The sequence below is a fragment of the Thermobia domestica genome, chromosome 9 (genome assembly GCF_964235325.1).
Source record: "Thermobia domestica chromosome 9, izTheDome1.hap1.1, whole genome shotgun sequence".
Lineage (NCBI taxonomy): Eukaryota > Metazoa > Arthropoda > Insecta > Zygentoma > Lepismatidae > Thermobia > Thermobia domestica.
Genome location: NC_137462.1, coordinates 173,153,682 through 173,165,796, shown reverse-complemented (window position 1 = coordinate 173,165,796; position 12,115 = coordinate 173,153,682). Strand labels below are relative to the sequence as shown.

The 12,115-nt window shown below is 34.4% G+C and overlaps 1 protein-coding gene across 3 annotated transcripts in view; it reads left to right on the top strand.

Moving 5' to 3' along the window:
* The window catches only part of LOC145695218 (alpha-(1,6)-fucosyltransferase-like), a 250,604-nt gene that overhangs the window by 115,680 nt on the left and 122,809 nt on the right, over positions 1-12,115 (top strand). For all 3 annotated transcript variants that reach the window (XM_081772207.1, XM_081772206.1, XM_081772208.1), the window contains exon 6: positions 6,340-6,523. In XM_081772207.1, coding sequence (XP_081628333.1) covers positions 6,340-6,523 — 184 coding nt within the window. The remainder of the gene's footprint in view (positions 1-6,339; positions 6,524-12,115) is intronic.

Here is a 12,115-nt window from a genome sequence, read left to right as displayed (position 1 = left end):
ATACTAAGGGGGTGAGTTTTTCTCAGTGATTTTCTCAAAATGGACTCAAATGTTTTCGTTCATATTTCATAAATAAAGATTTCATTAATAACTTATGAATATGGCATAACTCGTTTGTCCTAAAAAAATGCGAGGGGTAGTTTATTCTTGGTGGAGTGTTGTCTGGGCGATTTTCTCAAAAACGACTCAAAAGAGTTTATTCATATTTATAAAGTAAATATTTCGTTAATAACCGAACAATATGGCAAAACTCGTTTGTCCTGAAAAAATATGCGAGGGGTAGTTTACTCTTGGGGGTGTTTTTCCTCCACGGTTTTCTCAAAAATGAGTCAAGCAATTTTGTTCGTACTCAGAAATAAATATTTCATTAAAAACCTAGTAATATGGAATAACTCGCTTACCCTGAAAGAATCCTCAAGAGATAGTTTATTCGGGGAGTTATTTTTCCCTCACGATTTTCTCAAAAATTACTCGGACAATTTTATTGATAATTCATAAATAAGTATTTCATTAATAACCCTATATTTTAGTATAAGTCATTTCTATGAAAAACAATTACAACGGATAGTTTATTTTTGGGGTCAAGGTTTTTTTCCCGACAATTTTCTCGAACGACAGGCGATTTTGTTCAAATTTCGCAAATAAATATTTCATTAATAACCAAAAGTATATCTTAACTCATTGTTCGAAACAATTCACAAGAGGTAGGTTACTCCTGACGTGTTCTTTTTGAACGACTTTCCCAAAATGACTCATTTGATTTTTTTCATATTTCATAAACAATGATTGCATTAATTGGTCTATTATATGTCTAATGAAAATGTGCTCAAAGTGTGAGTTAGTTTTGTAGTATGGATTTTCTTCAATCGAAGTTTTTTATTCGATAATCTGACATTCGATGTATTTGAATAATACGATAATTTTATTCGTATTATCCAAATACACACTTCAGTAACAACTGCGGCCTAACACAGTTAAGAAATTGAATTGAAAAAGTTTAGTGCGGTGGCCCTGTAATTGAATATTTTTTGAGAAACTCCCTAGCTTTTTGTGGTAAACTCAGGCTTTTCTTTTTCGAGCGACAAAAGAGAGAAGAAAATATAGTGATTGTGAAAATAATATCAAATTCAGATTTCAACGGATTTACATGTTTCATGGCGTCTACATACCGAAAATGAGACTTTTCGACACCCGTCCTTCCGGTCCGTCCGTTCGGCACACTTTTATATGCACTCGCCTAGAGGCCATACCGTTCAACTTATCTACACCAAATTTTAAACTTAGGGTTTACTTAGTATTCTTACAGGAGCTTTTCCATTTTTTCCTACCACCTAAAATAAGTGTGGTTTACAAACAGCCGAAAATCGAAAAACGCAATTTTCTCAAAAATGGTTTTAACAATTTTGTTTATTTTTCATCAATCAATATTTAATTAACAACCATATATTGCAGTATCAGATATTTCTCTTAGAAAAATTTACGAGGGGTAGTTTATTCTTGGAGGTGACTTTTTCTCGACGATTTTCTCAGAAAAGACCCTGGCGAATTTTGTACACACTTCATAAATAAATATTTGACCTTACAACATGGTATAAGTCAATTGACCTGAAAAATATATGCGTAGTAGTTTATTCTTGGACTTGAATTTATTCCCAGTGAGTTTCCCAAACACGACCAGTTGGCAACCCTGTATCTCGACAACGAAGCTGAATTCGAAAACTGCAAGAGGACCATTTGTCTCCTTTTGATGTCACGTCTTTCAGGTTCACCCTTAATGAAGCTTCTTTTCGAAAAGTTAACTATTAACTTTAGGCATTGTTTATCTTTTTTTAAATCACAAATGTCGTTATTAATTTTAAGGCAGAGAACTACTTCTGAGAGAATAGATCTTGAAAAATAATTTTAAAACTTAGACTTTTGTTTTCGAGACATTCCAGACAAGTCGAGACATTTTACAAGCTATCTCGTGTCCAAAACATTTGCCTCGTATTATCTTGGATGTCACAAAGCGCGTCTTGTCTCTTTCTCGAGACATGTCTTATCTCGTGCGCATTCGTTAACACTTGGGAAGGATTATCTTTCTACTCAAAGCATTGTTTATATAATGGTTGCATATTTATGATAATTGCTGTCCACATAAATTACAGTCCTTTCAGTTGAATTAATTATTATTATTATTATTATTGAAATTGCAATATCTAGTTTAACGTTGGACGATTATGCACCTACGCTAAGGGAGAATGATGATGAATGAAATGGTGAAATGAAGAAAGTGGGAGGAAAATGGAAAATCTCAAGAAAACACATACCCATGCACACGGTATTTGTCCACCTCAAATTTCACTTGGCACGAAGTGGAATCGAGCCACGGATCCCCTGCACCAAAGGTCCCTGAAATGCTTTATTATTATTATTATTATTATTATTATTATTATTATTATTATTATTATTATTATTAATAATAATAATAATAATAATAATAATAATAATAATAATAATAATAATAATAATAATAATTGAAGCGAGCTTAACGAGTTTCAACCGTACGACTCAACCAACGTTTGGGTGCCTGTTCGTTCGTCTGCTCCTCTCATAAAAGACATTTCATTTTAATGAAACTAGTAAGTGCCTTCTTTTAGCTCTGCGAAGTAACTATTGCTTGGAATATGAATCTGCAAAACATAAGAGGTAAAATTAACCAAATGGTGCAAGTTTCCACTTATATATACAAAACAATTTTGCAATATCAACTACGTGAATCTTGTCCCATAAAGAAGCCGAAACCCCTACACCGAAGAGCCCTCCGAGATTTGATCATTGTCCACACGGACTGAAATTGTAATTTGAAGCCAAGACTTTAATATGAAGCCAATAATTTCTTTAAAATAGACGGAAAATTCGGAAGTTATAAGCATTTTCATATTTTTGCCTTTTCCCATAAGGGAGCCGTAGCCCCCTATACTGAAGACCCCCCCGGAGATTTGATCATTGTCCACACGGACTGAGTTTGTCATTTGGAACCAACACTTTAATACGAAGCAAAATATTTCTTTAAAATAGACGAAAAATTCGAAAGTTATAAACATGTTAATAATTTTGCCTTTTCTCATAAGGGGGCCGTATTAGCCTACACTGAAGAGCCCCACGAGATTTGATCATTGACCACTTGGACTGAAATTCTCATTTGAAACCAAAACTTTAATATGAATCTAAAAATTAAACTTTTACATCAATTTAAACTGACTGGGTTCCAGTTCCCCCCACTATTGTTTAGTTTAGTTAACTGGTAATTTGTGACAGCTTCACATCATCAAAAGAATGTTTCACTTCCCCTCTCCTCCCCCAGGAGTTCGTGCTGGATCCACCACTGGAATCAATAGACAGTCTTCCTATTCTTTTTGTCACCCTTGATTGTGTAGGGGCTCCCTCGTACATATAAAGAAGCGGTAATATTACAATCAAGGGGTGCTATATATTAGGTATTTTTTTAGTTACCTACCCCTAACCGCACAGGACCATCTTTCGTAGAATAAAAAATATTACGTGATATTCCAATCATGAAAGGGGAGAGGATGCTGTAAATATATTTCTTATTCATTTTGTCTGTCCTGCTTATCAAAAATTACTTTCTGTTGGAATGCTACTGAAATGAGAGGGGCAAAATAAAAAGTCGTACCCCCTCCTACATGGTTGCTCAAATAAGTACTAAAGAAAGCATTTTAAACTAAGACATTTAAGAGTTAAACTAGGAAACTAAGATATCCTACATTATGTAAGGATGGCATATTCAGGATTATTATTATTATTATTATTATTATTATTATTATTATTATTATTATTATTATTATTATTATTATTATTATTATTTGAATGTTTTTGGAGCACCGAAATTTTGTGAGACGAACAATGATATGTAGAGGTTTAAGATGGGTGGTCATAGAGGAGGAAAAACCAGGATTTTTCTCTGTCTGACTAACGTAAAGATTATGTGCTGAAGGTAAGAAGCATCATCATTCTACAATAGGTTGCTTTTACGTAGAATATCAATTACTTGAGTTCTCCTCCTTCGGTCTACTTACCTTATGTAGTAAATTCAAAACAATTTCAATTCAATACAAATACATTGTAAAACTTTTCCGTAATTAAACATCTAGGGAAAATTAAACATTTAATAGGGAAATCTGTTATCAAAATATCCAAACACGTAGATAGAAGACTATCTAGTAAGAAATATTGTGAAACTTTATAAAATTCTCCAAATTAGAATTAACATTTACTGGGAAACATTCGTTATGCGCCAGCGAGCATATGGTGAGCAGTGAGCACAGGGGAAATAATTACGAAACTGTTTGCAAACAAAATTAGGGACGCTAATGCAAGTGCGACAACAGCATTTTTTTCTTTTTTTGGTATCGTCATGAGTTTTACACATACGTTACAATTTGATTCTTTCCCAAATAAAAAAATAAAAAAAATAACCGTAGTGTAGTGATAAAAATGATAACGGCACTTCCACGGGATCGAACCCGCTACCTTCAGCATACAGACTCGTTGCTTTAACTAACTGAGCTATTTGTTTTTTTTACGTGAACTGAGCCTGTTCCGGTAAAGACGATATTTCATTACGATCGTCCTACCAATTCGTCCTTTTCCATAGATAATTTCCACTATTTGCTCTATCTTTATGTTAATACTTAGCATATATTCATATATTTGGAGTTTGCAGATAATGCATATAATAAGACATACTAGAAATATTCGTTAAAAGTTTAGTTTGTAGATTTAATCCACATTTCTCTCAATGACATAGATGTCACTGCTTCGTGTTGAAATGCAGAATTCCCTCGTGTTCTTGAAAATTTCCCACTTTAGCAGAGTTGGTAATTCTCGAGATTTCTGTCGATTTAATGTTTTTTGCTTCTAATTTCTTTATTTTAAGCTAATATCTAACACAAATATTAAAAACGGGTTTGTTATTAACCTGTCCTGCTGGGGAAACCTTCCGAAATTTCGAACATATAAAGAAAATGGAGATATTTTCAAAAAACTTCAAAATAAAGAGACGCGTCATTTATTTTGCTCATGGTAGTACCTGGGGAACGTGCCTAGTATGTTCCCCATTCCGTAAGCGTCAATGAACCACAAAATTGCTCCCCCAAAAATGTTAAATCGCCTATATGTGTAATGTGTTTACATTAAGGTGAGTCTAAACAACACTTTAAACAAGTAAACAGGTAGGGCTACCCTAGGGTGGGCGCGAACCACCAACCTTTGAATTACTACCCGCTCGCTCTTCCGACTTGGCCACACAGGCAATGAAGAGAATGTCGCTTGTAGAGGGATAAATTGTTACGGTCTTTTGTATTGGGCTAATCAGAGTGCTCCGTTAACCGCATATATTCGACTGTAACCGTTTGGGGTCAGATAAAATCTGCTCGCCATGTAATTTTATAACAAATTGACGATTATCTATTCACTTTATTTCATGGTTCTTCCATATTCAGTTCAAATGATCGGCGACAGTTGCCATCTAATAAAGTTGATGCGTTTATTGCTTCTAGTACACAATCGCTTAGAAAAAGAAGCAAAAAATGCATCAAATGTGGGAGATGAATTTAGAACACCTAAATGGCGAATGCCTAGCACATCTTGTGATGTTAGGGTATCTGAAACAATAAGTATCTAAATGATGTACCTAGAACATGACAGATATGTCTCAAGTGACGATATAAAAACAAATGACTGTTAGAGTGCTAGTTATATAAATGCTATATTTGTGGTACATAGTTATAAATATCAATTAGGTGTAACAAGTACCTGAAACTGTAGGTAGCTGAAGTACATATTTAGCACATGAGTATCATATGTACCAAGTGACGGGTACCTAAAAAGTAGCTGGAACATCTAAATAGCACATGCCTAGCACATCTTGTGGTCTTAGGGTTCTTAGTTAACTGCTGATTTAAATGAAAGTTTAAGTGCGCATTCTGCAGCTATTCCACAGAAACATATATTTAAGCGATGTAAAGGGGACACTTTGGCTCAGTGGTAGAACGCTTACTTCTGGTGCATGGGCTTCTTGGTTCGATCTCCGGCTGTGGTGGACATCGTGATTGTGCGTTTTTTCGGGATATTCCCGATTCCTACCACTTTATCAATCCACCAATTCTTCCATCATCATTCACTTGCTTTAAAAATCATCGTCTCCCTTAGATATACTCATGGGACGTTAAAGTCAAAGATTTCATTTCATTTTTTAAGCGATGTAAGATCCACATATTGAGTTTCATTTACACTTCTTAAGTATTTTTCTTTAACGTGTAATGAACTCTTTTTCAGTTATGTGGGTATGGTTGTCAACTACATCATGTTGTATATTGCTTCATTGTTGCATATGCAACTGAACGAACACTAATATTGGAATCCAAAAGATGGATTTACGTCTCAGCGGAATGGGAAAAGATATTTCTTCCTGTGAGTAACAGCTGTCGTACCTCAGATATATTTGGTCCACTGTGGTCAGGTAAATATCTTTCTACATAAATTGTAAACATATAGCTAGTAGAATACTGGTGGTCTTGGAATGAGGTTGAACATATTATACATTTGGAGAAATTAAATATACATGGCATTCTTTCAAAACTAAAATTTTAAAAAAATCTGATTTATGATGGCAGTGAAAACGTATCAAGATGAATCAAAAGGACCAAAAAAAGACGAAAACAAAACCCATCGTAGATCTTTACAAAATTTGTAAGTCACTCAAAGATTACAAATGTGTTTGGGTATGCGTTTGAGAGAGGTAAGATTCCATTTGCCAATACACAGGAAATTATATAAAAATGGAAGAAGAGTACACGAACTAAAATTATGGTGTATATCAGTTAATTTTAAGAAAATGGCAGACTTAATGCGTCATTAATAATATAGGTTTTAATCCTTTGTTAACGTCATGATACAGGACATAAGAAAAAAGTAAAATTGAAGCTTTAGATAAATTAAATGTTTATACTGCTTAGTTTAGGAGTTTGGGAGAAAACTGTTTTGATAATACTGTCTGTACAGTCACTAGCAAAAATACCTCCCCCCTAAGAGCTCTAATTCCATTACTTGGGGTCCAGATAATTTGCAGTTGTGAAAACGCCTAAACAGATGCAAACCTACTTACACGAAACTTTTCTCTGTACTGACAGCAGTTGGTATCACTGATCCAGGTGTTTATGCAGGTAAAATTATAAAGTAGCTGACTAACGAAACAGTTCTCCATTCTGGGATGAATCACTATGGTTCGGATCGTGTTGTTCAATGAACACCATATATTATTCTGAATATTGCTATGTATGTAATATATTATTTCGTTATATATTGTATGTTCAGAGAAATAAAAATATTGAAAAAGCATTAATCAGAAAATGCTTGATAATAAATGAAAATATCAACTCTAGAACAACTGCTGGATATAAGATTGTAAATCATTGCCTCCATTGACAGAGGTTCTTCAATTCTCCTCATTCCAATATCCTTTTTCTTTCTGGAGAGGAGAAGAACTTGCTTACCACACTGAGTATGTATTGAAATTGATATTGAAACATTTGAAAAAAAATTCAACCTTTCTAGGATTTGAATCCGGGTCCGCGGGATAGAAGTTCAATACGCTAACCGCTTAACTAACGCGTCACTTCAAATTCCACACAAACCATTAGCTGGTTAAAATTGTTGCATGTAAGACGATACACAACATACTAATGCTCGTATAAGGAAATTTACTTATGTGAGTGAAACAATGGCTTACTCGCGATTTCCTTCTTTAACTTAAAAACAAGTTATATAGAGCTTCGTCAATAAGGAAAATATCACAAAACGTTCTCCAAGTTGAGGTTACCGCATAGTTTTTATCGATGATCCCGATTTACATTAGTATTCTTACTTACCGTAACTTGTAATTTCCAAAGAAGAAGAGATGGCAGACATTACTTTTCCATTCTTTGAATTATATCAACACGTGTTGAAATATAAAGTTTTACTTTTAAGTTACGTAATTACTAGTTTATTTTCCTATCTCTGTATGAGCAATTTGTAGTAGAGTGGTAAAGTATGAAACTCGTATGGCACAGACCCAGGTTCGAATCCCATCGTGGCAAGTATTTTTTTCTTTATTGGAAGGTATTGTTTACGTAATTATATTGTAGTTCTGCTATTCCTGTATTATTATTATTATTATTATTATTATTATTATTATTATTATTATTATTATTATTATTATTATTATTATTGAAAAGTTTAGACTTGGCTATATTTTATATTTAGTGAAGTTTTTAATTGAATTTGAGGTCTTTCGTTGGTATGAGACGTATCTGAAATCGTGAATTACGTAAAACATTAATATTTCTAGCAGTAGATGAAACTTACAGGCAATTGGTGGGAAACAATAATGTTTATATTTTATCAGTCGTATTTTTGACCCATACTAACGATATGCCTTACGTATTCATCAATTGTTCGCTAAATACGTTACGTTCCCAGACAGTACGAATCAAGGTTGATACAGCTGACGTCATCTTGTAGTCGTCTTTCGCAATTACTATTCTATTGCGAGTGCACTGAAGAATGTCATTTGAACACTACGACCGAAAGAAACTGAATATTTTCCATGTTATCTTACATTGAATGTATCAATATTAGAAATAAACAAAATACCTTTAATTACCGAACGAGGTTCTAACCCAGGACCAACGGGATATGAAACCAACGCTTCTCTCACTACTCTAATACATAGCTTTTTAACAAGGGGGAAAACTTTGTGTTAAGTGTCTTCTGCAAAGTGCACACTTTCACAATTCTACTGTTGTAAAACTCTTTTTTCTGCCATAATATAATAGAAAGTGTTACAATAGTCAAATCTAAATTGCCAATGAGTGATGGAAGTAGTGTTAGAGGATTTTGCAGCATTTAGATATGATGAAATTTTACGCCCTGCTTGAGCATCGACGCTAAATGTTACGTGAAACTACAGTTTACATACATATCTTCGGAGATGAAATGAAATGAGATCTTTAAGTTTTACGTCTCACGATTATGGCGGCTAGGCTAAAGGAGACGGTTGTATAAGTATATCTCTTCGGATATTTCTTCATAATTATATTCTTTCACGAGCCGTTAATATATATTGCAGATTGTCGAGTTCAACATTTTATCCAGTCTACTCGATATTGGGGAAATCAAAATCTAACCGTTGGCCCGCAAAAACGTGGTGTGTGGCTCGCGCAGTCAAACGTACTCTTTATACATATTTTCTATTTATGTATGGATATTTTGTTTTTGTGAAATGCAGAGAAAGAAAACTTATAATGTAAACAACCTGAATCTCAAGCTACCCCATGCCGAAAGTGTCATTGAACTAGCGATGGGCAACTAGCGACCTCTGGTCAAAAATTGGATGCTCTGCAGCGACGATACGCTGTGGCTACACTTCATTTTTGAAAATTATTCCACCAGCGGCAAGCGCGACGAAACGCCAATGAACCACAAAATTACTTTCCCAAAATATGTTAAATCACCTATATACGTGATTTGTTTACATGAAAGTGAGCCTAGAAAATACTAAAGAAAAGAGTACTCCAAAGTGGGCGCAAACCACTAACTTTTGATCAATAGGCGGATGTCCTTCCGACTTATTTTAAAAAAATAACCGATTATATCTAAGTTTCCTAAGCAACCAGAGTTTCCTCGTATACAAGGCCTTTTTGACCTAGCCACTAGACTAGCGTTGAGGACTAACTTCGCCACGTAAGGGATTAAGGAGACATCTCATCTGAAGGGATAAATCATTGAGGTCTTTTTAATTTGGCCAATCAGAGTGGTCCTTAATGTAAACAATAGTAAACTCAACTCATTGGCTTTTACAATCCAAGGAAATTTAAAATAGTTCTGGAATAAATAACATTTGTATTAATGATGTCCATTATTGAAAAATGTTAAAACAACGATATTTTCAAATTTGCCCCTTTTCCATATAAATTTAACAGAGTAAAGTTTCAAATTAATATTGATAACTTTTAAAATTGAGACAACTACTAAACCTCAGATTTTGGCATTTAATTTATACAAAAAGTTTGACACTTTCTAAGAAAGTTATTTTTGGAAGGACACTACTTTGCGCACATAATTGTTGCCCGCAACATGATGACCAACTACTCAAGTGGCCCGATGGGTTGAAAACAACAATAGACAATAGAAAGACTAATCCACTAGAAATGCTCCAAAATATAGCTTAGTCGGTTAACCAGTTTGGGTACGGTTTAAATTTCAAACCACTGTGTCAGTTTATTTCAGAAAACAAACCATAATTGGTTCTGTTCGGTTTGAAATAGACATTGGATTGAACTTTTTGAGAATATTCTCATATATTGTGAAACAAAGCTCGAACTATATGGAATGATTTCTTTTTAGATTAAGTAATTGTGGATGTGCTATTTCAATGTTCAACGAAATTACGATTCCCCATGTCTTTCTCTTAGTAACTTACTTTGGAAGAACACGTTATTGATCAATAGAAAATAGAACCATTTTTCGGTTCGGTTTGGTTTCGGTTAAACGTTTGAAACTGGTATTTATTACAGACTAAAGCTACGGTTTACAATTCCTCTATTCGTCCAGGTCTACTAGCCCTGACTATTCCCTAGAACATCTACTATTTATATGTAAAACAAAACTAAGTATATGTAAAACTAAGACTAAAAATAAGGAATATGGTTTCTCTCTATGTCAGGAATCCCAACGATATTTTGAATCCATCGAGCCACTTGCCCAGTTGGGAATCATGTTGCTGCCCATAATTAAACACTGAAAGCAGTATCCTTCCAAAAATCACTTTTTCGAAAACGTGTCAATGTTTTCGTAGAAATTAAATACCAAAAACTGAGGTTTAGTAGTTGTCTCAATTTTAAAAGTTGTTAATGATGTTAAGAATTTAATACTTTACTCGGTTGGAATTTATATAGGAAAGTGGCAAATTTGAAACTTGTTTTAACATTTTTTTTCACAATGGACATCATTAATACAAATATTGTATATTTCAAAACTATTTTAGGTTTCCTTGGGTTGTAAAAGCCTATTGCTTGAGTTTCAAGTTGTTTACATTAAGGAGCACTCTGATTGGCCAAATTAAAAAGACCTGAACGATTTATCCCTCTACATGCAACGTCTCCTACATTGCCTCCGTGGCGAAGTCGGAAGAACACCCGCCTATTGATAAGGTTGGTGGTTCGAGCCCGCTCCGGGGGTACTTTTTAGTGCTTTTTAAAGACTCACTTTAGTGTAAACAAATCACGCATATAGGTGATTTAACGTATTTGGAGAGGTAATTTTGTAGTTCATTGGCGTTTAGTCGCGCCTCTGCCAGTGGTGGAACGCTGGTGGTATAATTTTCAAAACGAAAGGGAAGGCACAGCGGATCATTACTGCAAAGCATCCAATTTTTGCCAAGAGGTCACTAGTTACGCATCGCTGGTCCACCGACGCTTTTGGCATTTAGTACCTTGGGCATGATAAATTTTTATCATTTGTAATATTGATATATCCAATGTAAGATAAAATGAAAAATATTCAGTTTTTCTCGCTCTTAGTGTTGAAATGATTTTCTTCAGTACACTCACAATAGAAAATTGAACAGCGAAAGACAACTACAGGATGACATCGGCTGTATCAACCTTGATTCGTACTGTCTGGGAACGTAACGTGTATAGCGAACAATTGATGAATACGTAAGTCATATCAGTAGCATCGATAGCTCACTTTTATAGCACCCTCTTCACCACCCCTGACTGCCTATAACTTCTGGACCCGCCACTAGGCAATATTATTTAGCGCAGCACTTTAGGAAACATATACAGCATCGATATTACCTAATACATCACTGATCCATAAGCCTTGAACAGAGGGAATGAAAAGAGTGGAAGCAATTCCATTTCCCACATTTTTGTTCTAATTCAAATCGCTTCACAAATGGCTGTTTAATAAAGAAATGAAGTTTTAGACTGAATAGACAAGCGCAGTCAACCGCTCTCATCTGACTCATATATGTATTCAATTCGTTGTTACACACATACATATATAT